This window comes from Oryx dammah, unplaced genomic scaffold (genome assembly GCF_014754425.2).
Source record: "Oryx dammah isolate SB20612 unplaced genomic scaffold, SCBI_Odam_1.1 HiC_scaffold_2, whole genome shotgun sequence".
Classification (NCBI taxonomy): Eukaryota; Metazoa; Chordata; class Mammalia; order Artiodactyla; family Bovidae; genus Oryx; species Oryx dammah.
In genome coordinates, this window is record NW_024070186.1 from 174,311,303 (window position 1) to 174,339,254 (window position 27,952).

Sequence of the window (27,952 nt, forward strand, 5' to 3'; positions counted from 1 at the left end):
TAGCGACCCCATGGACTGCAGCCCACCAAGCTTCTCCGTCCATGGGATTTTGCAGGCAGGAGTACTGGAGTAGGGTGCCATTGCATTGCTAGAAGATGGTAATTCTATGTTTACCTTTTTGAGGAACCACCAGACTGTTTTCCACAGCAGCTGCACCAGTTTAGATTCCCACCAGCAGTACATAAGAGACTTCAGTTTCTTTGGCAACACTTGTTATTTCCTGGCTTTTGTTTCTGTTTTTTGTCATAGTGGGTATTCTCATGGGTGTTAGATGATATTTCACTGTGTTTATGATTTGCACTTCTCGTGATGAATGATTTGAACATCTTTTCATATGCTTGATGACCATTTGTGTATTTTCTTTGGAAAAAATGTCTATTCAGGGTAACCTTCAGTCAGGTAACTTGTTTTCTCATTGTTGTAGAATTTCTTTTTGTGTTCTGGATGTAATAAACTCTTTATGACAGCTATCATTTGCAGACTTGCGTTTCTGTTAAAAAACACAAATCTGATTGTGTCGCTCAGTTCTAGTGCTAGTGATGGCCTTTAAATTCTGCTGAGCTCAGTCTTTTACCATCCATGGGCTATTTTCACCTGGCCACTCACTTTTTGAGCTTGGTTTGTCATCTGGGCGTGGAAATAATTGTACCTTCCCCATAGGCCTGCTTGAGGACTGAGAATGTAAGTTGCCTTAAGACACGGCCTAGGAGTTCCTCTGGTTTCTATGAATAGTGCCAGTTACTACTGTCTGGAGGCCAAGACAGAAGATCCTGCTGCTTCTGACTGTTTCTGGGAGGTTCATCTACCAGAACCCCTATATTAGGATGAGATCCCCTTAGAGCAGAGCACAGAGCAGGTTCCCAGCGGATCGGTGTTAATGAGTGTGATCACGTTGGGCTCACCACCACACTGCATGTTGTCAACTCTTGACCCCTCCGTATCAGTGAACATGCTAGGGTGCCACTGCGGGTCCCAGAAGCAGCCTGGGAGGCGAGCTTCTGGAGCAGAGGGAACTTCAGGTAGTAAACCTGGTGTCTTTCCATATTGTGATTTTCTCCCCCCTTTGAAAGAAGGAAGAGAAGGCAAAACCCCACTCTCCAGCTTCAGACGCAGACTCTTCTCATTAAGGGCCAGCCTCTGTCCCCGGCCAGCCTGGGCGTCTGTTGTTGCATCTGCCCCTCTGCTGCGCTGGCGGGGCTCCAGTTTGAACTTGGGGTGCTGCCGGCCAGAGAGCTGTTCTCTCTGCATCACTGCAGGCCATTTCAGAGTGGAAGTGTATTTGGACCATGCAAACGTTTGATCTTGTCGGGTAGTTTAAAATTTCATTTGTCAGGTCAGTGTTCTGTCTGGTTTGACCCTGAGGCTCTTTCTCATGGTTAATACTTTGGCAGTTCTAGAAGGAACTCTCTCTCTCCCTCTCCATCTCACCCCCCCCCCCCACCTCCAATCCTCCCCCTTCACCCCCTTCCTCCCCGTCTGTGTCCTCCTGTTGAGCCCCCTTTCTCAGCACCCCACTTCCTCTTCATCCCTCCTCCTCTCTTCTCCCCTCCTCTTCCTTCCTCTCACCCTTGGAGGTCTTCCTGGTTTATAGACTATTACATATTTCTTAAAAGGCCTTCATTTTCCAGATGATTCCCTGAAACTGTCACCTAATCAGAAGTCTTTACAGCTATATGCGCATGTGCACGCACACACACACTTTGCTTCAGACATTTCCATTGTTATCTCCTTAACGAATACAGCGTGCATTAGAGTAGATTCAGACAAACCAGAGCTTGACCTGGGCTCCACCACTGCGGCTGGACCCTCCTGCACACACTGGCTCTGTCATAGGACCAGGCACGTCTCTTTCTGCAACTGTGGAGTGGGCCCTCAGACAGCACTTTCCTCCTGGGCTGGACAGGAGGGTTGACTGAGCCAGTTCAGATGAAGCCTTCCATCCCAACAACTGACTTCTGTACTCTCTGTGATAATTTGCTGCACTTTTTTCACTTACTATCTAAAGCCAGTTTGACTGAGGTCCTTGGAGCCAAATTGCTCCAAGAAGGAAGGAGGAGAAGAGAAGAGCTGGGAGGCAGCAGCAGCGCCTCTCACCCAAATGTTCCACTGAGTCAGTCACGGTGCAGAAACCCTCTTCGAGGACCCACCAGCTGTCTTGGGCCCTCGGTGTGGCCTGACTTCCACATGCCTCTCTCAGGCTTGGCTTCTGGGCCGCGTGAAGAAGAAAGCAGACCCTGAATTTTTCGACATTCTCATATGTGGACTTCTCTTCTGTCTTGCAGCTGATGCCTTTTTCAAAGCCGCCATAAGCCTCGTTCCAGAAGTTCCCAAGATGATTAATATTGATGGAAAGATGCGGCCCTCAGAATCATTCCTTCTGGAATTTCTCTGCAATTTCTTTTCTACATTATTAATAGTTCCGGTACGTTTCCCCAGAAGACCTGTAGGTGATGTCTTTCTTTGACCTGTTTTATATACATTCTTTGCCCTAGAAGTGCAGGGATAGTTTAAAATCTTTGTTGGTTTTGTAGTCAGATATTTGAATTTCTCAATGCATTTATATTCATCTGTGTCCAGGGTATATAGTCAAGGTTTTCTATATGGTGAAGGAGGTACTACTTGTTCAGGGCTCAAGCCACTGGACCAAAACACCTAGGGGGAAATCCCTTCCTTTCCTTCCAGCTCTGTAGTTTCAAATGATTGTGTAACATCACCAGGGTGCAGTTTCCTCATTTACAAAATGGGCATAATAAGTGAGCAAATATACATAGGTGGTTAGAACAGTGACTTGTGCTGTGCTTAGTCACTCCGTCATGTCCAACTCTGTGACTCCATGGACTGCAGCCGGCCAGGCTCCTCTATCCATGGGGATTCTCCAGGCAAGAATGCTGGAGTGGGTTGCCATCTCCCTTCTCCATCAGTGCCTTAGTATATAGTAAGCGCTTGAAGAGGTAATGGTGATGTTATTTTGATGGCAAATACCAGAATACACAAGATAGTGAAAGTCAAAGGGCTGTTGTTGGAAGATGCTGGGGTTTCTTGTGGAATATAGGGGATGAATAGTCAGGTTTGGGCTGGAAGGAATCAGGGCCACTCCCAGGATCCAGCATTAGGGCCCTCACTCTAGTTGGGGTTCTTAACTTGGGGTGCACCTAACCCATGGGGATCTGGCAGAGCAGCCACGAACTCAGATGAGAGAGAGAAAAAAAAACAACTTTCCTTTTACAAACCTCAGTGAAATTTAGCCTTTCACTTCATTACAAATCACAGGCAATGAACCATAGTACCAGTTGTAGTAACTGGGACTTTGTCACCAAAATAATCAGCAGTATGTTTATATCACATTTCAGGTGTGAGAGACATTTCAGAAGACTGTCTACATGTTTCCTTCCTTCACAAGTGCAATAGTTATTAGGCCCATTGGCTAGTTCTGTTATTTAAATGTATTCACCAAGAAGTAATAGATCACAGTATAACAGATAGATACGTTGAAAAAATATTTTGACAACTGTATTTTAGCATAATTGATTTCCTTTGTGGTCCTACGTATTTTATTTTCTGCTTTAGAAATAGAACTCTGAGTTGTGTGTAGGCTTCACCAGGTCATAAAAAGTCCAGGCACAAAATGGGTTGGCTCATGGTGAAGCCAGATGTGCGTAGGAACCATGGATGCTTTTTAAAATGTAGTCTTGCTCTGTCCCATCCCCACTTCCGTACTGAAAGTCTCACTTCCTAGGTAAGATTGGCCCTGGAATCAGCATTTTTGAAAGCTCCCTTGAGTCAATTATAGGTGGTTCTAGGACCACACTAAGAAATGTCCCTCTTGTCTCAGGCCATGAAACATTCAGCTCCCACAGGTATGGGGTTACTTTGGCGTGATGAAAATGTTCTAAAGTTGTGATGATGATTGTGAATATATGAACTCTGTGAATATACGAACAACCAACAAATTGTGCATTTTAAGCGAGTGAATTGTTGGGTGTGTGAATCATCTCAGTGAAGTTGAGAAAACAAAAACTGAGTTGCTCCCAACTTTCCAAGTTCAAATCCCAAATTCTTTGAAGAGAGCCTGGGATGTTCGGGAGGCAGGCTTGATGCTCAACTTCAGTGTGTTCTGGTATCCTTCTTAGTAGTTTATAATCACTCTCTCTCATTTTTTGCTCTTCTAGTTATTTGTCAGGTGATAAAATCAGGATTTCTAATGAGGAAGTGGATCAGTGTCATAGTTTACTGATTAATTGGATTACCTTTTCCTTCTGCATATGAGGTTTTCTCTGTTAAAAAATCATTGGAGCCTTGTGCTTGGAGTCAGAAACTTGTGTTAGTCCTGACCCAATGGCTCGACAGCCTTGTGGCCTTGAGAAAGTTTTGTAACTTTCAGAGTTTCCGTTGTCACCTTTTTAAAATATCATCCAGATACACACCTAGCAGAGCCGCTGTGAGGGTCGACTGAAAAGATCGCTGTGAAAGTCCGTCATGAACCAGAAGCTTGGTCCCTCGGATCACAAGCTGATGACCAGTGGGTGGAATCTAGCCTGGAGACATACTTGTTGGCTGCATCATGGTGGAAAACATTTGGAATGAATTACCCCCATTTAAAATTTATAGATCACAGAGAAACCCAGATTTCCAGTTCCTTGAGAAAAAATCAGGTCCAGCCCTATGAGGCCCGCATTCCCCACCTGGCCGGTTGTCCTCAGCTGGAGAGCAGCTGCCTGTCCTAGGGGGGGCATGTGTACTCTCTCCAGGTCCCTGGGCGCCTCTGGGTCCATTAAATCGTTTTCTATTGCTTACCTGTTCCCTGAGGCATTCAGGTAACCCTACCCCTGTCAGACTTCATTGTTCCTGATAGTGCTCTGGCTTTTGCCAGGATTTCTCAAGATGTTAAGATGGTTCTAGCCACAGTTCTGGACTTACTAGGTGCCTCGTGCCATGCTAGCTCCCTTTGTCAATATCCAGTCTCTAGGATCCTGCAAGGCAGGACCTGGGAGGCTTGCCTGGGGTTGCACCACTGGTGAGAAGCAGAGCTGGGAAGTCTGTGCTACCCCAGAGCCTGTCCTGCCTGAAACATTTGCAGGAGGCTTTATTGCTCAAGGTGGTTGGGACTTTACAACCCTACATCCCTCTTATGGGACACAGCATAGTAACTACTGGCTGGCTCTCCAGGTGCCATGAGATGTTAAGTCTAAAGAGCCAAGGTTGAGTGCTCACCCGGCTCAGAGGCCGGAGGATGGGCCATGTGCGAACCCCACTGTGGTCAGTGGGTTCAGCAGGAGACGACTCCCGTATCCCTCTTTTACCTGGTTCACATTGTTACCTTTCTTGTCATAACTTTTATTATTTTACTTTTAAAATTTAATTCTTTAATTGTAAGGACACTTACCATGTCTGCCCTCTTAACACATTTTTAAGTGTATGACGTAACTTTGTTGACTCAAGGCCCAACACTGTACAGCAGATCCCTACAGCTTATTCATCTTCCTTAACTGAACCTTTAAACTCATTAATTAGTGACTCCCTGTTTTCCTCCCCCTCCAGCCCTTGAATTCCACCCTTTGAAAGGACTATTCTAGATGCCTTATATAAGTGGAATCATGGTGTGTTTGTCTTTCTGGCCTGTTTAACTCACCATAATATCCTCAAGGTTCATCCATGTTGTTGTATATGAGGGCATTTCCTTCTTTTTCATACAGCTGGGTAACAGTCCGTTGTATGTGTATGCCACATTTTCTTTATCCATTTATCTATCAATGGACATCTTGTTTGTTTCTACCTCTTGGCTGTTGTGATGATGCTACAGTGGACAGAAGAGCACTAGTATCTCTTTGAGATATTAGTGACTTCAAATGCTGACCAAGTACCCAGAGGAGGGAACTGCTGGATTACATCACAGTTCTGCTTGTAATTCTTTGAGGTACCTGTGTACTGCTTTCTATAGTGGCTATACCATTTTGCATTCCCACTCCAGAGCACAAGACTTCTTTAAAGAATGGGTTTGAAAAGCTTTGACTCATTTTATTTGTTTAGGAAAAAAAAAAAAAGGATGCCATTTTAGACCAAATAAAATAACTGGTCCACTTTATTCATACTTACGAATACAGAGGTGAACATTCCCCCAGGACAGCCCTCTCTCCTTAGCAAGCAGCCCCACTTTTGGCGCATTCTGAAGCATTCTGCTCTGGTGTTAGCAGTGGTCAGCCTCTTGGTGGACTGCAGAACAGTTTTCTCCATAATCTTGAACTAACATATTTCTTTGAACAACTTTTGGTAGGACAAGGAAACTAGAATGAATTGAACAAGCTTGGTGTGAACGACTGCAGATGCCTAATTTTGATTCAGTTGAAATTTGTAGGCAATGGAAATGTTCCCCCTCAGTTTTCTGGCACTGATCACCAGGACACAGCAGGGAAATGTCTTCTCTCCTTCTTAGCTTAGTGAAAAGGTCCAGCCGTCAGCAAAGCATGGTATCCAGATGCAAAGCTTCATTCATTGCGTCTACCCTGCAAATATTTGTTGATCTGGGAATGGAGGAGTGAACAGAAATGTGTGCTTCCATGCAAGGAGACAGACTCCAAGCAAATCAATACTTAACTCCGGTTGTATAAAGTGTCATAAAGAATTACAGGCACTTCTGAGAGACTCAAATTTTGAAGGGAAGTGGGTCAGGGAAGTGCCCTGAGAATGTGTGATTTGAGCTAAGCTCAGAGGAAGACTGGTAGTTCTGTAAGTGAGGGGGGTAGGGTGACATTCGGGGTGGAGGGAACAGCATGGGTAAGGCCTTGAGGTGGGCAGGGGCACCCAGCAGCACTGGAGGGACTGGAAGAGAGCCTCGGTGATGAGAGGCTAGAGGGGCATGAGCTGGCAGGACGGGTGGGCTGGCAGCAGCGAGGCCAGGGAGCGCCAGAGACCCCAGACTCACCCACAGCCTCTCGTCTCCATGGTGATCTGTCTCCTGCCCTCCAGCTGCTCTGTGGCCCCCCGCCCCCACCCCGCCAATGCTCCACTTCTCTTTCCTGCACTTCCTCCCAGCCCTTCTGTGTTCTGGCTCCTTTTGTAAAGGACTTGAATATTATTTAACACAGAGAGAGCCAGCCAGCAGTTCACCAGTATTCACTCCAAACAACCCTTTGATTATCCTCCTCTCACAGAAGCAGGCCCTGGCACAGAAAGGTCAAGTGACTCGCCCAGGGTCACCAGCCAATGAGCGGCCAAGATAGAATTCAAAGCCAGGATGTGTGTGCTTGGCGCTGTCTTCGCTGCCTCTCAGCTCTCTTGGGAAGTTAGTTGTTTCCAGGGTATTCTTTCTCCCAAACAGTGATGTTTAATAGAAGGTTTCTCGCAGACCAAGGACCCAGAGGGACGCTGCGAATGGTGGGAGCCAGGCCCCCTTTCCTCCAACTGAGAGAGAGGGCTGCATCCCTCCCAGGTGCCCCTTGGGAGCCACCTCTTGGGCGTTTGCTTGCTGCCAGGGAGGCAGCCTTGGCAGAGACCTCGGGAAAACCTTTTCCCGCTCAGATTGCCTACTGAATCTAGGATCTTTTCTTATGTTCTTTTTAAAATCTGTTTGCCTTGCTTCAGTTGCTGGCACTGGTACAATTTCTTTTGAAAATGTTACAACCACTGAAGCATGGCCATTGTGTGGAAAATGTTTTCCTTGTAGAGAAGGTTGGAAATCATCTCTTCGTCTCTTCGGTTTAAAGCTCGTGGGAACAGCTTCTTACAAACCTTCATGTCTCCGTTACCCCTTCTTCCACGTTTCTGAAGGTGTGTCGAATGCTCTCTCACGATACTTATGGCAGTTTGTATTGAAAGTTACTGGACCATTCACATTGTTGTCTCTTTCCAGGGCAGATCCTGAAATAAAATGTATTTTGAGCATCCACATAGCGGAACAAAATAGCCTAGTTAGAAACAGCTGCTAGCAAAGAAAGACAGTAGTAAGCTGCCAGCTGAGCCTGACTCTGGCAATGGAAGGCGGACCACAGCGTGGGCAATTTCATTATGTATCGTTTGAGGCATTCAGATTTTGGAGCATCGTGTGTCTTCTTTCGTGCCGATACCGTAACAGCAATTCCTGTAGATGTTATCAGCTATACAAATCATCTCACACCCCTCCACCCTCATTCTTACCCACTGGAAGTGTTTCTGCTATGGATCCACACTTTGGATTATGAAGCCACGAGCTCCCACCCACCTCGGTTATCACACTTCTACCCTGGGCCTGAATTTAAGAGAGCTGATTACGTGCATGCCTTTCCCCAACTAGCCCACTCTAGTTCATGCCTAAGTCATCTGTAGAGAGGCATTATATAGAGTATTAGCACTTAGGAATGTCCGCTCTGGAGCCAGACTCGCAGGGCTCAAATCCTGGTCCCCCCGTCCCAGCAGTGTGGCTCATTTCCCATCTGTGAAATGGGGTCGGGGAGGAGAGGGGAGTGGTCATAAAAGTATCTTTCTGAAACAGAGAAAAGCTATGGTAGCCATGATAGCTGCCATAAAAGTTAGCTACTGTTTTTGTAGCCACCTCAGTACCTAGTACGTGGAAGGTGCTCGAAAAATGTTATCCTTTCAACATCATTTACCTACCAAGTGCCTGCTGTGTGCCCAGCACTGTCCCAGCAAGCAAAGACAGGAATAAGGGCACCATTCACAGTGTGTTCCCTGGGCCGTCCTAGAACTGTTTTATTGGCAAACACAGAAGATAAAATACCTGCCCTCCTAGAGGTTTTTAGGCCAGGATGCAAAAAAGATCAAGAGATATTGTTCACTAAAAGAGTAGGTAAAATCAGATACTGAGAACTGCTCTGAAAATATGAGATGGTTGACTTGACACAGAGACTAGGAGAAGGTGCTAGGGGCTCTGGATTGACTATCACAGGGGGAGCTAACGTGTAAGGTGAGGTACGGCAGCTGTCAAAGGAACTAGACGTCTCCCCTGGGTCGGGGAGATTCCCAGGAGGAGGAAGTGGCAACGCACTCTAATACCTTGCCTGGAAAATCCTGTGGACAGAGTAGCCTGGGGGGCTGCAGTGCATGGGGTCACAGAGAGTTAAACTGAGCACAAGGATGATCTCCCAAGAGAGGATCCTCAATTTAGCTGCTAATGTTGCTGAACGTCCTAAAGAGTAAGGCTGTATTTAAAGTTGGTGCCTTTGGTGGTGACAGTGATCATTTGGGGGTTTACCCGAGGTAGGTGGCTTGTACTGTGCCATCTGCTGCGAGACCTGCAATCTAGCTTTTGTAGTTGGAAAAACAGGGCTTTTTACTGTTACGCACATAAGAGCAAGGTTGTAATTTTGGAAACAGGCCATTAAACTGACAGGTAACTTTGCTTTCTTTTCTCAGATCCTAGGCTCTCAAACCTTGTCTCCTCAGACTAGTATGCTGATTAGTAAAGTTAACAGCATTTTGCCACTTTTCTATTGTTTAACCACAGCTGGCACTTCGATTTCTCTGTAGCTGCTAAAGGGAGGGACCTGGGTTTCTCTCTTGATTTTTTTTTTCCCCTTCTGCTTCACATTTAGGATTATTTATTCTTTTGTTTTGGTCCTCCACTAGGACCATCCTGAACACGGAGTCCTGTTTCTTGTTCGAGAGCTGCTCAACGTGATCCAGGACTACACCTGGGAGGAGAACAGCGATGAGAAAATCCGCATCTACACCTGCGTCCTGCACCTGCTGTCTGCCATGAGCCAGGAGACCTATCTCTACCACGTAGACAAAGGTATCCAGGTCCCTCCGCCAGACTGCACTGTGTTTGAACTCCTGAGTGGCAAGTGCGCAGTTTTCATTTTCTTTTGTGTTTACCCACCATGAACTTCTAGTCCAGGGCCTTGATAAATTTGTCCAATGTAAGACTTACCTGGAGCAACTCTTAAAAAACACAGATTCCTGGGTCCCATCTGTCTCTTCTAAATTAGATTGCCCAGGGAGAGACCTGAGAATTTGTATCTTTCATGAGCATCCAAGATCATTTTGACGCACAGATGAGTTTGGAGAAGCGCTCTTTCGGATTGGTGATGCCTTGCGTGTGCCACAGAATTTCTAGAATGGTGGTTACATATGCACATGTGTGACCTTCACCCCGGGCCTATTCCTTTCCAGTCTCACATGGGTCCTGGTCTTAGAGCAGTTGCTTGGAGAAAGGAGATGGCCTTGTACCCCCATGTGCAACCAACCGTTTTGACCTTGCTGCTGCAGGTTTGGGGGCAGCCTCTTCATGTCCTGGAGATAACACGGGACAGTCCCAATTCCAGACTGTCACCCATTGAGCCTCAGCATCTCCCTACTTGTCAGAGCCTCAGTTCCTATTTTTGGTTTCTAAAAAAATGGCCCTATTGTTAAAAGTGCTTTGGCCAATACATGTATACTTTAGGGTTTAAGCAACTATCTCTACACTTGGAAATTTTAGAGAATGGATTTGGAGTGCTGAGGGTGCCTCCTGTCATAACTCTCAGGGGGTTCCTCTGGCTGGGATTTAGGGGCTGAGGTTTTGTAGGGACGTAACTTGGGGAGGCTGGTGAATGTTGGAGTTGATAGTTTCCATGGTCTGAGCTCCTACTGCATGCCAGGTATGGCCCCAGACTTGGTGGGCCTCTTTCTCCTCTGATCCTGGCAGCGCTGTGAGGAGAATGAGCATTGGTGTCCCCATTTTACACTTGAGCAAGGGGAGACTCCAAAAGACAACAGGATTTTACCAGCCACGTGGTTTCCAGAGCTCAGGGCCAGTTGGTGCTGTGAGTAGAATTCACTGTGGCACATGCGTTATGCTGCCTCCTTGATTACAGAATAACAGTATTTTAATTAAAGTATATGGTTGTACACGGGGGCTTCCCTGGTGCCTCAGTGGCAGTCTGCCTGCCTGTGTAGGAGACATGGGTTTGACCCCTAGGTCAAGAAGATCCCCTGGAGAAGGAAATGGCAACCCACTCCAGTGTTTGTTCCTGAGAAATCCCATTGACAGTAGAGCCTGGTGGACTACAGTTCATGGGGTTGCAAAGAGTCAGACCCAACTTAGCAACTAAACAACAGCAATGGTTGTATACACATACAGTAAACCATAAAGCTGTGAATTATCGCGTAATGAATACCACTTGGTAACCACTACTCAGATCAAGATATCAAACATTACTAGCTCTCCAGAAGTTCCCTGTATGCCCCTGTCCAGTTAGCACCACCACTTGCCTCTCTACAGGTATACTGCTCTCCTGACTAGTATTACAAATTAGTTTGTTAGTTTTTTCTTTTCCATAAATGGACTCATTTAGCAAGTATTCTAAATGAGTGTCTGGCTTCTTTTACTCAGTGTTATGTCTGTGAGATTCTTCTTTTTGTTGTGTGTAGCTGAATCCTTTTGCTTTGCCATGTAGTATTCCACTGTATGAATATACCAGAATTTATTCCTTCCCCTGTGGATGGAGTTATGGGCTGTTAGGAGGAGTGCTGCTGTGAACATTCCTGAATATGTAACTCTCGGGTTTCGTGTCTGTTGGATATATGCCTGGGGTGAAATTACTGGCTTGTGGGATTTCCTTGTGTTCTGGTTGGTACCATCTCACAGTTTTCCAAAATATTTACACCAGTTTACACTCTCACCAGGCATAAATGAGGTTTCTGGTTGTTTGGTTGATGTGGTCCGTCTTGTTCATTTTGGCTCTTCTGATGAGTGTAATTTGCATTTTTCTCACGGCTAATGCGGAGAAGGCAATGGCAACCCACTCCATATTCTTGCCTAGAGAATCCCAGGGACAGAGGAGCCTAGTGGGCTGCTGTCTATGGGGTTGCACAGAGTCGGACACGACTGACGCTACTTAGCAGCAGCAGCAGCAGCAAGCACGGCTAATGAGGTTGAGCTTTTCCTTGGCACTTTTATTTTCTCTCTTGTGAAGGGTTCATGGAGGACTCAAAACAGTAGAGAAACTTTGGAAGACCAAATGCTGCTATGGAAGTAGGTCTGGAAATCCTGGGCCCTGTTGGAGGAGCAAGCCCTCTCCTCGCTTTTTGCTTCCTTCAGTGGATTCCCTGAATCCTATCTCTACAGAACACAGCAGGGCAGACTGTAGGAGCTGGAGCGCCAGCACAGGAGGAATCTAGTTTTCTAGCTTTTAGAGATGAAAAGAGAAGGGTGGGTTTTCTCTGCTGCCTTCTTGGCCAGCTCTGTTCACTCTGGACGCACAGTTGTGACCTGACCTTTGTCTTAGTAGAAGAGAGAGTCCTGGGGGAGTGTATGAGGCCCACAAGATGGGGGCCCCATTTTCCTGTCTCTTGTATCGGAGGCAGCCTTTTTAGACAGTGTTACCAAACGTTCGAACTTTTGAAAAACTGGGGTCAGATTTTTTTTTTTCTTTTGTGTATGAAGTATGCCTAGGCTGTTTTCTTTCCAGATGAATAAGAAGAGAATGTTCTGAAATTACCTGGAGCCATAACTCCAGTGCTTTCATGCGAGCGAATGAGAGAGCATGCTTGCTGTGGAAAGGCAGGACGCTCCTGACACTGATGTTTAACGTGCAGATAGACATCTAGTTGGAAGAGTAAAACCCAGGGGCCCGTGGGAGGTCATCACAGCCCTTTCACTCCTCCACGTCGCCTGCCAGCCCTTGAAGCATTCGGGGTCGTGACCCCAAGGCCAGACAGATGCAGAGATCCTGGGCTATTTTTAGTGGCCACTTGCCAGGGATTTCATTTCTCCCCATTGCGATCACCCTGTCTGGACTCTCCAAGTGTTAGAACAGAAACAGAGGTACGGAGAGAAGGGGAAAGTGGAGAGTCAGGAGCTACTTGGCTGGAATGCAGAGCGGGTCCGAGTTCAGGTGTGGCACTCAGCACTCCTGACCCTATTTTTCACTTCCTCTGTGAATTTTGTACCTTCAGGGTTCAGCCTAGATCTCACTGCTTCTGTAATTCCATCCCAAGCCTGGATTCTAGGACCTGGAGCCCCAAGGGTTGCTGTGTCCGGACCTGCAGTGCATATGGTGGCGATTGTCCGTTTGCTCGTCTGCATCTTGTTAGGGGCTGTGTGCTCTGTGAGGGCAGGGCCGGGTCGACCCACCCCCGCTCCCACCAGGTCTCCAGCTCCTGGAACCTGGCGCGGAGCGGGTTCTCACCCAGCCCGAGCTGTGTGTGTGTGAGCAGCCTGCTCCAGGCACGCCTCTGGCCCCTCTGGGCAGGGTGCCTGCAGCTTGGGTGGTTGGCCACAGGTGGTCCTAGGCCTTCTGTCTTCTCCGCTGCTGCTGGGCTAATCTGAATGAGAGTAGGTTCCAGCTCGGAGTGAAGACGGGGAGTTTATGCCAGGAACTATCCTAGTCCTCAGCAGCAGGTGTGAGAAATTCCTTCACCAGCTGCAGTCTTGCCATCCCGCAAAATCTGATGGTGGTGAATGGCTGAATCAAATTCTTTTCTTATAAGAATAACTGCCATCTTCCACATCATGGACCATTGAGACACAGCAGCCAGAGCTGACTCAGAAATCCTAGGACGGTTGGTTGCCTGCAGCCCAGGGCAGTTCACTACCAACCTGTGTTACGATAACAGCTACAGAGCCAGCAGCCGGCCTAGGAGAGCACCCCAGGACAGTCCCCAGCAACGGGCAGTTCAGAACTGGAGTGGAGGTTTCATGCGGACAGAGAAGCAGGGGGAAAAAGACCAGCTGTTGTCCTTATTTGCAGGCAGTATGTCTGTAGCCTGCTTACAAAAGATTCAGCCCAAAAAATGGCATACATGTCTGTGTGCATGTGAGTGTGGCGAGAGCAAGAGCGTCACAGAAGGGCACATGGCGTCAAGTGATGCTGGCGAGAGAGGCCGCTGTTCAGGGTCCCGTTATCCCCCTGTTCCACAGCCTTGGCATTCAAGTAAGAATCGGGGATAAAAGGAGTTAATTATTCTTGAAGTAGCAACCAGAAATGTACATGAAGAATCTCTAAAGTTACTTTACCAATTAGTTAATTACTGTGTACCTGTCCCATTCCCCCAAAAATTCAAGACAGTTTACAGGAAATGTATAAGATAATGAAATGTAATTGTCTTTAATTGAAAAAGTTGGTTCTTAGAAGTTATAAATGAGGAAATACATAGCTTTATATGTCCATGTGTGATATATATGGGGCTCCACTGTGTATACTGTTTTGTCACTTTATTGATTCTATATCATAAATATCTTTAAGTAGTAGTAGCCTGGTGGGCTGCTGTCTATGGGGTCGCACAGAGTCGGACACGACTGAAGTGACTTAGCAGCAGCAGCAGTAGTGTAGTGCAGTGTAGTACGTGGTAGTTAACTATAGATCGTATACTTTTATTGTCTTCATAATATTTTATTTAATGCTAATGCCACAGAGCATTGAGTCAAAACTCTTGGTATACATTTCCATTGCTTCTCTTCTCACCTTTATACACATTTATGATGAACATACATTAAACATATAATGAGCATTGTTCTCTATAGTGTGACAATGACTATCACATACATGCATCTTCGTGCACCTGTGGGATTATTTTCTTAGAGTGGATTTTCCCAAGTCAAAGATCTGGCCTTTTTCTAAGACCTTTTTTTGGGGGGGTAAAATAGATATAAAGTTTACCATTTTAGCTATTTTTAAGTGGACAGTTCCATTTTTTTAAGCATATTTGCAGTGTTGTGCAACCATCACTATTATCCATTTCCAGAGTTTTATTATCCATTTCCAGAGTTTTTTCATCCCCCCAAACAACTCTGTATCCAGTGAACAATAACTGCCCACCTTCCCCTCCCCTGGCCTCTGGTGGCCTCTGTTCTGTTTCCTATCTTCATGAATTCGCCTCTTCTAGGTACTTCATACGAGTGGAGTCATACAGTAGATGTCCTTTTGTGTCTGGTACATTTCCCTTCCCATAATGCTTTCAGAGTTTACCCATGTTGTAATATGTATTAGAATTTCATTCCTTTTTAGGATTGGATAACATTCCATTGTATGGATAAACCACATTTTGCCTACCCATTCATCCATCAGTGGATACTGGGGTTGTTTCTGCCTTTTGGCTCTTGTGAATAAGGCTGGTATGAACATTCATGTACAAGTATCTGATTGAGTCTCTGCTTTCAGTTTCTTTGATCATATCTAACATTGGAATTTCTGGATCCTGGGCACTTCTCTCTAACTTTTTGAGGAACCACTCAGCTTTTCCACAGCAACTGTACCATTTTACATCCCCACCAGCAGTGTACGAGGCTTCTAGTTTCCCCACATCTTCATCAACACTTTGTATTTTCGTTTTTGTAGTTGCTGTTGTTTTTAAATAACAACTATCCTAATAGACGTGAAGGGGTACTAGACATTTCTTAAGGCTTTTCCTACTGATTTCCAAACTATGATACTCCCACCAGTAGCTTCCCCAGGCCTACATCTTTTTCACCTTTGTTAATCTGATAGGCGATTTTTTTTTTAAAGTCCTTCTGTGGTGTTACTTTTCTGTTCTTTGATTTCTAGTGAAATCAAATTTTTTTTCTATAAAATTATAGGCCATTTAGATGTATATCTGATATATTGACAATTAATGTACTTGCCAATTTTCCTGTAAGTGACCCTAATGGGGTCACTTTTTTAAAAGTTCGGAAGCTATCCCTGCACCTTGTACCTTGACTTTTCTTGTCTTTGTGGCAAGTACCTATTGAACGTGATCCCCTGGTTCTATAGCCTGTTGTCAGCAGTCCAGGGAACAGTTCTGTGCAGACCCTGTCCTGTCCACAGCTGGTGACTTTGACCATGATGGGACTGGTATTCCCGTTTCTTTAAGAATTTTCCAGTTTGTTGTGACATCCATTTATGCTTATATGAAAATAGCTCCAAGAATCATTAAATGGAAAAAAAAAAAAAAGTACAAAACAGCACCCTGTAGAGTCTCTCTCCTTCCTGACCCAAAGGTCATGCTCCGTATAAAGGTCAACAGGAAAGAGGGAGAGGGAGGTCAGACTCAGGCTGTTCTTGCGTCTGGTCTTTATACAGACAGCAGCTGTGATGGGAGGTGCCCAAGGAGAGAGGGGACTTTGGTGAGCAGATTCAGGTTTGCAGGAAGATAACAGAGAACCTTCCATGCTGTCTGCGGGAGTTTTGAGGAGGAACGACAGAGGGCTAGGGGCGGTGCTTAGCTTGAAAGGAGCCTCCCCCTTTGGGATCCTGGCTGGGGTGGGCTCTGAGACTCCATGTCCCCATCCATTATCTCTTGCCTGTGCTAGTTATGAGGATCCTGTAGTAATGCCTGTGAAGTCCTGAGCCCAGTGCCTGGCCCATGGTGCTCAGTATTGACAACCATTCTGATGGTCACTGCGATGCTTGCTGTCCCCTCCATGCCAGGCCAGAGGGGACAGACAGATGTCCATGCTCCTGCTGTCTGTGGGAAGGCCAGGTATTTTCTCTGTGATTCCCAAGGGCCCAAGTCAGCAGGAGATTCTGGCCATTTCCGATTGCCCTCCCTTGCGTTTCTGCCATGTGCTGATACTGGTGCCACGCGGCTGCCTCTCCCTGGCCTTGGGAATGTCTCACAGTTCTTGTTTCTTCCATCAGTTGACTCCAACGACAGCCTCTATGGGGGAGACTCCAAGTTTCTGGCTGAGAACAACAAGCTATGCGAGACGGTGATGGCTCAGATCCTGGAGCATCTGAAAACCCTGGCCAAGGATGAGGTAGGTGCCCGCTGCAGCCCCCTACCCCTGCCACTTGCCCCCAAATCACAAGTTCCCAGGGTGCTTGGACACTGTTTCGTCCTGAGAGTAATGTGCTTGTGTGAAGACTGTTCATTGAGGGCCCCAGGGCCTTTGTTGCCGCCGTTTTCTCTGCCTGCACTGCGCCTCTCCACCCAGCGTTCCCCTGGCCGCCCCACTCACCATTCTAGTCACAACTCAAGTACCTCCTCAGAGTGGCCTTCCCTGACCCCTGTCTCAAGCAGCCACACCCTCCTGCATCCCTCTGAATCTCTGCCTGTGTCCCTGTGGCGCTTGGGCGTGCTCTGAAACATTGTGTGTGTGTGTCCACTTGTTAGTCACCTGCTGCCCCCACCAGAATGTAAGCTATACAATGGCTAGGCCCTGGAGACTGGGGTCTTAGAGACCTGCCTGTGCCAGAGATGGGCTCCTGGAATCCCTCTGTCCCTCACCTCAGCATCCTCCCCTGCAACCTGGCGTGCAGCGGGCACCCAGTCTGAGCATGTTGAGTGAATAATAGCCTGCACTTGCACACCTTAGCTCTTTTGATGCCCTCAACAGGCCTAAGATGTGGGTGCTGTGTTTATTCTCCTTGGATAGGAAAGAAAACTGAGGCTCAGAGAGATTTCCAGAGCCCCCAGTTTCCTCTGGTTGTGACAGAATAAGGTTCCTGGCCCAACCCCCAAGCCTGAAGCCTTAGCCATTGCACTGCCCTCCTCAATAAGGCCTTTCCTCTTATCAAAGTGAAAAGTGGCATATGGTGTCACCCAACCACGGCAACAGGCTGTGCTTTCCTCGCCTTTCTGTTTTGTTTTCCTTTGCCTTGGCTGCACATTGCGGCTTGCTAGTTCCCCAGCCAGGGACTGAACCCAGGCCCTTGACAGCAAAAGCGTGCAGTCCTAACCATTGGACCACCAGGGGATTCCCATTCCAGCGTATCTTACACAAAAGTGTAGTGTGGAGAACTTTGTGTGCCTTGTTTCAGCTGACTCTCATGATGGTCCAGTGAGTGGGGACAGCTGTTATCCGTTTATACTTTAGAGAAACTGAATCCTAGAGTGGCAGCTGTGCAGTGTGGTCAAGGCAGTCTTCTAGATGGTTGATTGATTTCAAAATAATTTCCAAATTATACTACAGTCTAATAACTACCTGGTACCCTTCCCCAGTAATGCATTTTTGCAGCTTCAGCTCAAACATGTGGGTGACAGATGGATCCCAGAAGTCCTGTCTTAGGCTTGGTGGGGATGGTTGTTCAGACATTAAGACTGATTCCTGTTCTGTAATCAAGGTGGCGAGGTTGGCAGGGTAGCTCAGATGGTAAAGAATCTGCCTGCAGTGCAGGAGACCTAGGTTCGATCCCTGGGTTGAGAAGATCCCCTGAAGAAGGGAATGGCAACCCACTCCTGTATTCTTGCCTGGAGAATTCCACAGACAGAGGAACCTGGGGTCGCAAAGAGTCAGACCCACAACTGAGTGGCTAACAAACACTTTAACTTCACTTTAGGTCAAAGCCAGTGCCTGGCCTTTCTCTGTGTCCTTCCCCAGGACAGTTGTTGCCCAGACTTTCTGCTTCTGTGTTCCCCTGCCAAAAGCTTTCCCGCCCCAAAGCTTGTTCTTTGTTATTCCAGGCTGTTTGCATCTCTGAGCATTTCAGTTTTTAAAACTCCCATCTAGCAAGAAACAACCTGAGCCCTGTTCCTGATCCCCCGCTAGAAGACCCTGTTTCCTCACTCCACTCACCCTCACCCCGTTTCTGGTCCCTTTCCTAGACCCAGGACAATCTTCAGACTGCCTGGCTCCCAGCCCTCCCCTTCCTTCCACACACTTCCCCAGATCCCTCTTCCCCAACTTGGAGTCTCACTTTCCTCAGATTTGCTTCTGTACCCCCATCCACCAAATCCTTTGAAGACAATAAGATCAAACTGGATTTTTAATTTAATTCTTATTCACTTCTAGGACTGTATATATAGCATGCCACCATTGCCCTTACCGCCCTTCCCCACCTCAACACAAAGCCACAAGAATGTTCTGTAGCTGTGAGTGCACACACACAACGCACATATATGTCCTGGGTTCTTATTCTCTCCGGGGTATTCAAGCAGGTCAGAGAAAGAGTGAAACATTTTCCGGATTCCATTCCCCAGTGGCCACTGCCAAGGTCAGGGGCACAGCATAAAGGGCCAGCCTTAAGGTTAGCAGTCCAGAAGGCAGATGGGAAACCCAGAACCACTGCCACCCTGGGGCCCCTAAGTGGCTCCTAGTGCCCTCTATAGGGATGGGAGGATTGTAGGTGGGTCCCACTGGCCTGGGACCCACGGGGTGCAGGGCTGCAGAACTCTGGGGAAGTTCATGCATGAAGGGCAGCATTAGAACCCCAGTTAGAAGAGGTAACTCCCCTCCTCCAACCGAAAGGCCTTTTTTTGAATAGGTGTCAACTTGGTCTCTCCACTTGGTGGTCAGAGAGAGCCCTCACCACCCTGCAGAAGAAAGGGGAGTTCTTCACCTTCAGTTTGCACTGACCACGTCCCTTCTGCTCCCCTGCTCTGAAGGATCCTTAGCACCTTCTTGATCCCTGCAAACATGGGCTCTGGCTCTTGCTTCCTGCCAGAGCAGGCTGTGTTTATTTAATTGAAAATGCCTTTCTTCACTCTGATGCCACAGGCTGGGTCTAATCAGAGGTGGCTGCTGACAGCATAAATGACCACAGTGTAGGACCTCCAGGCTCACAATAAAAATGAGCCCAGAACCATATAACCTGGAACTGTTTTAACCTTTGTCTCTTTTTCTCTTGGGGGAGGAGGCGTTGACGGTGATAACAGCTGAAATACTTCTGAAGCAATAGCAGGGCTGGAATGTTTCCAAAGGACATTTCAACTCATATGAATACCAGGGATGCTCACTGAAAGTGTCTGTCCATATATGCACATTTATTAGGAAAAGCATGGGTGGACCAAGCTAGGACGGAACATGTCATCCTTCATTTTAACAACGTGCTGTGAGATTCCGCACAGGCGGCCCTGTGGGGCGGAGGCTTCTAGAGCCCGGAGCAGAAGTGCTCTAAACTCTCTCCGCTGCGGGGGAGCCAAGCTTGGTGCTGTGAAAGCCCTGCGCTGGCGCCTGAGCTGAGTGTCTCACCTCTCAGCACTGACTGGTGTCCGCCCTTCCTCCAAACTGCCTCTACCCGCACTTGAAGGAGCCAGCCCTGCTCTAGTCACGAGCTTCATGAAGCTGTTTGTTTGGGTGTGGTGAAGCTGGGAACCACGCCAGACCCTTAAAACTTCCTGGAAGTGACAGTTCCCCTAGGCAAGGAATCAAAAGCAGCCCCTTTCTATTGAAAAGCCCTGTGGAGACAGGAGGGGCTTGAGTCCTGGGTTTGGTTCTGTCTTGTGTTCACAGTTTCCTGGGTCTCTGCACATCGGCCTGCCTGCCTGCTCATTCCCAGGCCCTTCTCTAATGATTTCATTGTTAATGGGCGGTGCATTTAAAAGACGCAAACTGGGCTTTTAGGGTAAAATGCTTGAGAAGATACAGAACAGAGAAAAAGCCAGTGAGATACTGTTTTCCTTGTTTGACTTTTTAAAACTGCTCTGCTTCAAGGAAATGTAATTAAAAGGCATATTTGAGAGCTTTTTATGAGGTTGGTCCTCTGGATCTGAGTAGAAATTAGGGCCCTTGTTTCCAGGCATCTCCAGTTTAAAGGGAGAGCATAGGCTGGAACCCACTGTGATCTCTGCCCAGTTCCCCGCTGGGGCAAGCTCACTGTCTGATTAAACATAGGAGCCCAAAGTAGGCAGTGGCCAGCCAGCTAGTGATCTGCTGGCCAGGTGGTTGCCTCCTTCCCTCCACACCTGCAAGCTTGGGACCCCACAGCACGACCCCACCCCTTGACGGCAGTGTCGTTCAGTTGGCTCAGCTGCTTCTGTGATGGTCACCTGGTCCAGACTGTTGCCAAGGCAGGCTCAATTTTGGGGGGCCTGACTCTCTTCACTGTCACACAGACACCCTCACCCACTGCATTCTTAGCTGCTCCTTGGCAGTTTCACTGTCTTGCTTTTTTTCCTCCACTAGATTTGAAATTCTCACCTGGGAGAAGGCAGCAGGAGGGGATGACTAAGTTGGCTCAGCAGTTAACACAAAGTCTGCTGGTCTGTAGGCCACACATGGAAGGATGGACAGTTAATAGGTTGTTTGAAGAAAGCAGGAAAAATATGTATTGTTCTAAACCATCTCAGACCATTCCCACTTCCCTGGATAAATCTGTAGCTGCACTGGGCAAACCTCTTGGCCTCTTCAGAGTTTGATCCCTGATCTGTGCTGTGCACAGTCCTGTCGACTCTTTGCAACACTATGGACTGTAGCCCACCAGGCTCCTTTGTCCATGGAATTTTCCAGGCAAGAATACTGGAGTGGGTTGCCATTCCCTTCTTCAGGGGTTCTTCCTTCCTGCCCCAGGGATCAAGCCTGCATCTGTTGTATCTCCTGCATTGACAGGTGGATATTTTTACCGCTGCACCACCTGGGAAGCTCTTTGGATCCATAATGTGATGCTAGCCATGGGTCTGTGGGAACATCTTATAATCTGAGGCGGTTGTGAATTGCACAGGCTCAGAACTGGACACCTGGAGCTCAGGGCCTCACTCTGCATTTGCTAGCTGCGATCATTGAACAAGTTCCTGAAGCTTTCGGACCTCATCAGCAAAATGGGAATGTAGTGGTTTCCTGTTATGGCTTTGAGTCACCCCAAACTTTAGACCCCCATTTATTATCTCCCAGTTTGGGAGGTCAGAAGTCAGCGTTGGCTGGGCCAGTTTCTGTGCTCCTGGTTTCACAAGGCCAAAATCAAGGTGTTGACTGGCTAGGCTCTAACCAGGAGGCACCGGGAAGAATCTACTTCGCGGCTCATTCGAGTTGGCTGCCTCAGTTCATCCTAAAAGCCAGCAGTGGTGGGTCATGTCCTTCTCAAGCTTTGAATCTCTTTAGTCTCCCTTTCTGTAGCACCTTTCCTCTGCTGCTAACTTGTCTCTGACTTCAGCCTGAGAAATTTCTCTGCTTTTTAGGGCTCTAATGATTAGATTGGGCCCACCCAGATAATCCAGGATTATCTCCCTAAGGTCCATAACCTTAATTACACCTGCAAAGTCTTTTCTCAGTAGCACCTAGATTGCTATTTGAATAGCCAGGGGGTGAGATCCTGGAGGACAGCTCTGGAATCCTTCCTACCTACAAAGAGTTGTTGTGAAGATGAAATAAGTTGTGTAAAGCACAGAGCTCATACCTGACACAGTGTAGGGCCCTATACCCTACACTGTGCAAAGCAGGCCCTCAAGGCTCCTGGCAGCACTGATGTTTGCAGTGCCAGCCAAGAGCACCCAGCAAAGGCCCGGGCGTCAGCTCTCCAGGCCGCACACAGAGCTGTGATCTGACCTGGTCCCCACTCAGACCCACCTGCTGACTTGGGCCTTCCCAGTGCCTCTGTTTACCTTTGGGAGCTGGCATCCTATGTCCTGGGCCTGCTGCATTTTGGAGATTTAGTTTCCCTTTTTCCTTTACTACTTAAAGCTGGGGTTCAGGCTTGGTCTACTCTGACATTTTGGTTAGACTTTCCTTGTTTGAGTACCTCTCACATCAGATCATTGAGCAAGAAGGGAAAGATCTGGTGTTAAGCGTATCCAGTGGTTCTTATGGGCTTCCCTGGTGGCTGAGAAAGTAAAGAATCTGCCTGCAATGCGAGAGACCCAGGTTTGATCCCTGGGTTGGGAAGATCCAGGAGAGAAGGGGATGGCAACCCACTCTAGTATTCCTGCCTGTTCTTATAAGAGCTGGGTATCAGGGAGCATTGTTCACGGGGAGCTGAGGTCTTTTGACTTTATTCCTGGCAGCCAAAGGGCAGGAATAATGAAACTTTGGGTGGCTTGAGGAAACATCTGTGAGAGACATATTTTACCTCCTGTACTGGCATTAAAACAAGAAGGCCGGTCTCTGCTGGCCTATGTCATTCCTCTTACCCCACTGAGCACTGAGTCTCATGAGAACATCCCTGCCTTCTGCTTCCACTCCATGAGTAATGCCCAGTTGGGCTTCAAACACAGCATCTCATTTTAGTCTCATTTACCCTCTGAGCTGGTATTACCTTAATCTCCTACAGATGTAGCTCGGAGGTGAAGCAGCTTGCCCTCCAGAAGATCCATGGCAGAGCTGGCCTTCGCACTCCAGGCAGCATCAACACTGGGATGAGTTTGAGCCCAGTGCCAGGTAGTAACCTCTTTTTTCTATTTCAGGCCTTAAAGCGCCAGAGCTCGTTGGGCCTTTCCTTCTTTAACAGCATCTTGGCCCACGGGGACCTGCGCAACAACAGGCTCAACCAGCTGTCCGTCAACCTGTGGCACCTGGCACAGAGGCATGGCTGTGTGGACACCAGGACCATGGTGAGGTGCGGGGTGGGGCAGGGCGGCCCTCAACAGGCCGTCTCGGGCTTGGCTGTCTTGGCGAGTGATGCAAGCCCGCTGGCCAGGCACAGGCTGTCTCAGCGCAGCCTCAGGGCCTGGACAGCAAACAGCCCCCATCTCCCCTTCTAGAAAGGTGCCAGGCCCTACAAAGGACAAACAGCTCTCCATACCTACAGGTTCAGCACCCTCAGATTTAACCAACCACGGCTCAGAAATATTCAGGGGGAGAAAAGCTCCAGAAAGTTTCCCAAACCTGAATTTGTCGTGTATCTGCAACTACTGACATAGTGTTTACATTATAGTAGGTATTATAAGTAATCTGGAGATGATTTCAACATACAGGAGGGTGTATGAAGGTTACATGCAAATACTATACCAGTTTCTATAAAGGATTGTGTACCCTTGGTTTGGTATCAGCTGGGGATCCTGGAACCAAGGGACCACTGGGTAGTATTAATTCCCTGTAAATAAAAGCCGCACATAGGAAAACATCAGTAATTCTTGGTGATTTTAAGAGCAAGTTGTAATCTAAGGAGTCTTATTTAAAAACTGCTGGCTTCTCCTCCTCTCTTAAGAAAAAAAGCCTAAGTTCACAATATGGCTGATTTGTCAGAGCCTTGAGAATCATGAACCACAAAGGAGATGAGCCTTTCTCTTTCCTCCTAGGTGAAAACTCTGGAATACATCAAGAAGCAGAGCAAGCAGCCAGACATGGGGCATCTGACTGAGCTGGCCCTCAGGCTCCCTCTGCAGACGAGGACCTGACTCCAGGGTCTCTGATGCCAATCCAGAAAGACCTGTTTTGTACTTTTGTTTTCATTTTTATGCACCTACAGATGGGTTTCTCTGCTGTTGTGCCAGTGAAGTGAAGAAGTGGGAGCTGTCAAGAGTATTCGAATCTATTCCTGCTCACTGAGCACGGCGTCTGTTTCTTTGCACAACTGGCCTTCATATGGGCCTTTAGAGAAAAATAGAGGAATGCAAGTAACATCTCTCTTTTCGGGAAGGTTTAATTGAAAGTTAATTGAAAAAAGAACCTTGAAAAGCAGTCCACTTTGAAAGAGCCGCTGTGCACTTTCTCTGATTTGCTTTATGTGAAAACCAGCTCTTGACTGGATTTTAAATATGCTGATAGATTAAAGGAGAAAACAAGTCAGATTTGAGATTCTCTGGGGCTTCGATGGAAAATATACTGTAACTGAATAAACCTCCCTGAAGGAATATTTATGTTCATGACTGTTCATTTAATTACCACTGACTCTCACTCATCCAGAAGAGAATGTGTCTAAACATCCTCAGTATGTGTCTAAACATACTGCCTGGTTTTCTCGCAGCCGTAACCCTAAACAGCATATGATTCAGCCTGCTTTTTTACTAGTTTGGTGTAGTTTGATTCTTGTGTTACCAATAATGAGCTTCCACTGACATTTTATTTAGAATCAGTAAGATCATGAATATTGGTCATAGTGGTGACTCACAGCCTAGAACCCTTTGTGCAGGAAAATGCATCCAAGTTGTAGATAAAAAGTGGCCCCAAACCATTATATTTTTGGAAGGTATCCACTGAGTAGACTACATTTCACTTCTACTCTGTGAAAAGCCTGATTACAGTTTGCACAGAAGTAGCTAACATAATTTTTTAAAATTTATATAAACTCATGTTTTAACTGAATAATTTGGGACCAAGAATATGCTGTGGATTTTCTGCCAGCTTAACAGTGAACCCCACCCCACCCCCACCCCAAGAATTCTGCTGAGAAAATGGCCTCCACTGAAGCACAGAGTGTACTGAACAAAACACATTGAGAAGGCATGGTGGCATTGCTCAAATATTCCCAAGTGGCCTTTATTATACAAGATTATTCCATTAAAATCATTTCCTGTACCACTTTTACCATATGATACTGTTCAAATGAAAAATCAATTGGCAAATTCAAATTATGCACTTTTAAGTCATTTCTTCTATTTTAAGTCTATATACACCAGATGGCATCAGTGCCCAAGCCTGAGTCAAGCCTGAATTTCTATTGCTCTTCCATTAACCTGGACTTGGACTTTCATATTAGGTCAGGGATACGTTACACCAAAGCAGCTTGTGATTCACGCGTCACCCTGGCCCAGGTGAAAGCTGAGATTTTCAGTGTTCTCATGTGGGTTCCCCAGCCTGTTAACTAAATTAGCCAGTCTCTGAAGACTGCGGCCTACATGGCATGAGGTCTACGATCATGAAGAATGATGGAACCAGAAGAAAAAGAAAATTTTTAGGAAATAAGGTAAAAATGAAAACTTCTGCATGAGACCTGTATTAATTTATTGCTGCTTTAAACTGCCACACTTAGGGGTTTAAAATGTCACAGTTTTATCACCTTACAGCTCTACTGGTTTGAAGTCCAGTGGCCTTTCCTTCAAAATGAAGGTGTTGGCCGGGCTGCATTCTTCTGGAGTCTTTAGGGGAGAATCGGTTTTCTTGCCTTTCCCAGCTTCTAGAGGCTGCCCACATGCCTTGGCATGGGGTTCCTTCTTCTTCAAACTAGTGACAGCTTGTTGAGTGTCTCTTTACAAATCTCTTGAGTCTTCTGTCTCTGTCTTCTACTGATACTTTTAATCCTGGATTATCTGGGTAGACCCAGTCCAATCATACTACTGATTAGCAACCTTAATTCCATCTGCTACCTTAAACTCCTGTTGGTTTTTTATCACAACATATTAACAGGTTCCAGTGAGGACTGGGATGGGCGGGGGGTTGGGGAAATGCATAGAACCTGAACAGTTCTGTTTGTAGAGCTAAACACACAATTTTTAAGGGAAGAACTCTAATCCGGCAAATACTTTTGATGGGCCAATCTAGTTGCAGAAGGGTGGCCTCAGGGAGGAACTTAGTGGGAAACAGCAGGAAATCACCTCAAGGAATAAAGTAGTTAAGAATCCTGAGGTTTGGGGAACAGCTGGATAAAGGCAATTGTAAGGAGGGAAGGCCCTAGCCATACATAGGAGGAGGGTCAGTCTGTGAGAAATCCCCAAGGGAGAAAAGGCCAATGTGTTTGAGAACAGGGTGGTTACATATTCAACTAAAACCTTGGCTGTGCTTACATACCAGACACCCCCACCCACCTCTCCCAGATTCTGAGTAAAAATCCAAAAACTGCTTTGTTCCAGCGGAGACAGGCTGTGTGCTACCCAGAATCAACAAATGAACATGGAAAATCACACCAGAAAACTGCAGAAGCTTGAGGAGGACCCAGGACATGGGGCCAAGTGGACAGGTGTGACTCAAGACAGTGTTCAGTTTACAAAAGGACAGAGAGGTCCAGTTAACCTCAGAGCTGGAGCCGTCGCGAGAGCAGCATGGTCTGCACCTACGAGAGCAGCCGAGACAAGGCTAAGTTCAATCTGAGGACACCTGGCATCCTGCCGTCTTGGCTGTCCAACCTCTGCTTAGACCCTGCTTCAGGAACAGACTAATAAACCTTCCCAAGCCAAGTGGAACTCTTCAGCCAGTGTGCTAGAAAGTCAAATCCTATCACAGAGTGTACACACTGAACGGCAAGAGAGGAATGACCTGACCATCACACCCCTAACGAGAAGGACCATGATGGGGATAGGAGGGGGACAACTGCTCATCCACTCTCCAGAATCACACAGTACATGGGTAAGCACGGTCCTTCCTGACAGCCGTGCAGGCCCAAACTATGATGTGAGCTCTCAGCAAGACACAGGGATCAGAGACGTGGTTGGTACTTTCATACTGGGCCAAGTTCCTATAGGGTGAAATCAAGACCATCCGTCGCAAGAGGACATGCCCTGAAGAGCTAACTCAATGCAGAACCTTACCGTGTAGGCCTCTTCTGTTATGTATCTCAAGATTGAATCCGTGGAGGGCCACGTTCAGGTTCTGAAGGAGGTGGCCCACCAGAATCATGGCTCTCACAGGTATGCGGGACTCTAGACCTGGCCAATGGTTGTTGGCCAGGGCCCAGGCAGACTGGCCTCCCCTCTGCCCGCTGGGGCAGTAGTGGACCTACACTCACTTTGCCAGCATCTGAACCTGTCTCGCTGACTGGCCTGAGAATTTCCCTCTACATGCCAGGCTGGCTCGAGAACGGATGGGCAACGTGGGGCACCCAATGCTGGGCAATGAGTTATGACAAAATGGCTTCTGGAAGTTTCCTTGAACCACAAGAAGCTTTCTCTTCTCCCTCTGGAATGGTCCAGTGTCTTGATTTGCTGCATGGGATTGCTACAGCCATCTTTTCAACAAGCTGATAAAGCCGAGGTAGGATGGTAGAGCAGAGAGGAAGCATTTGTTTCCTTCATGGGAGGCTGAATCAACTCCCTACACGGGACTCCCCCTTCCATGTGACACTGAATTTCCTGGCTGTCCAGGCCTGCCTGAGATAGCATGTCTGGCAGGGGAATTCAAGCCAAGTGGTGTGAAAAAGGCCCACGCAGAACTTATATTCTGGGAAGGAAAATGTTAGGTGAATGGAGAGAAGGTAGTCACATGTCACTCGGGAGGGCGGTACCGGGAGTTTATGAGGCTGGCTGCGGCATCAAGGCTTTGGAAACACTGTTCCCAGGCTGATGAGGCAGCGCCCTGTCACCCCCATCTCTGTGCCTCCTGACATTCAACCTCCTCTATGGAAGTCACTTAGGATTCTCTTCCTTCTGGTTGGAAAGAATCCCATAAACATGTCCCTGGGAATGAACATGCCATTCGTGCATGTGGAGGATTAGCCAATTGCTCTCTTAAATGCCTTGCTCAGAATCCAGTTAAAGCAGAAAGATTAAATCCCAGCACAGCCCTGGGGATGGAAGGAACACAGACTGCAGAAGGCAA

At 47.2% G+C, this 27,952-nt stretch overlaps 1 protein-coding gene across 2 annotated transcripts in view; it reads left to right on the top strand.

Moving 5' to 3' along the window:
• Positions 1-24,336, top strand: part of VPS35L (VPS35 endosomal protein sorting factor like) — a 141,317-nt gene extending 116,981 nt beyond the window's left edge. Inside the window, exons 27-31 of one of the 2 annotated variants that reach the window (XM_040257169.1) lie at positions 2,283-2,422; positions 9,559-9,724; positions 16,533-16,651; positions 22,948-23,099; positions 23,782-24,336. In XM_040257169.1, the coding sequence (XP_040113103.1) occupies positions 2,283-2,422; positions 9,559-9,724; positions 16,533-16,651; positions 22,948-23,099; positions 23,782-23,785 (581 nt within the window). In that variant the 3' untranslated portion in view covers positions 23,786-24,336. The remainder of the gene's footprint in view (positions 1-2,282; positions 2,423-9,558; positions 9,725-16,532; positions 16,652-22,947; positions 23,100-23,781) is intronic. The other variant, XM_040257157.1, reaches the window with a different exon arrangement.
• The last annotated feature ends 3,616 nt before the right edge of the window (positions 24,337-27,952 follow it).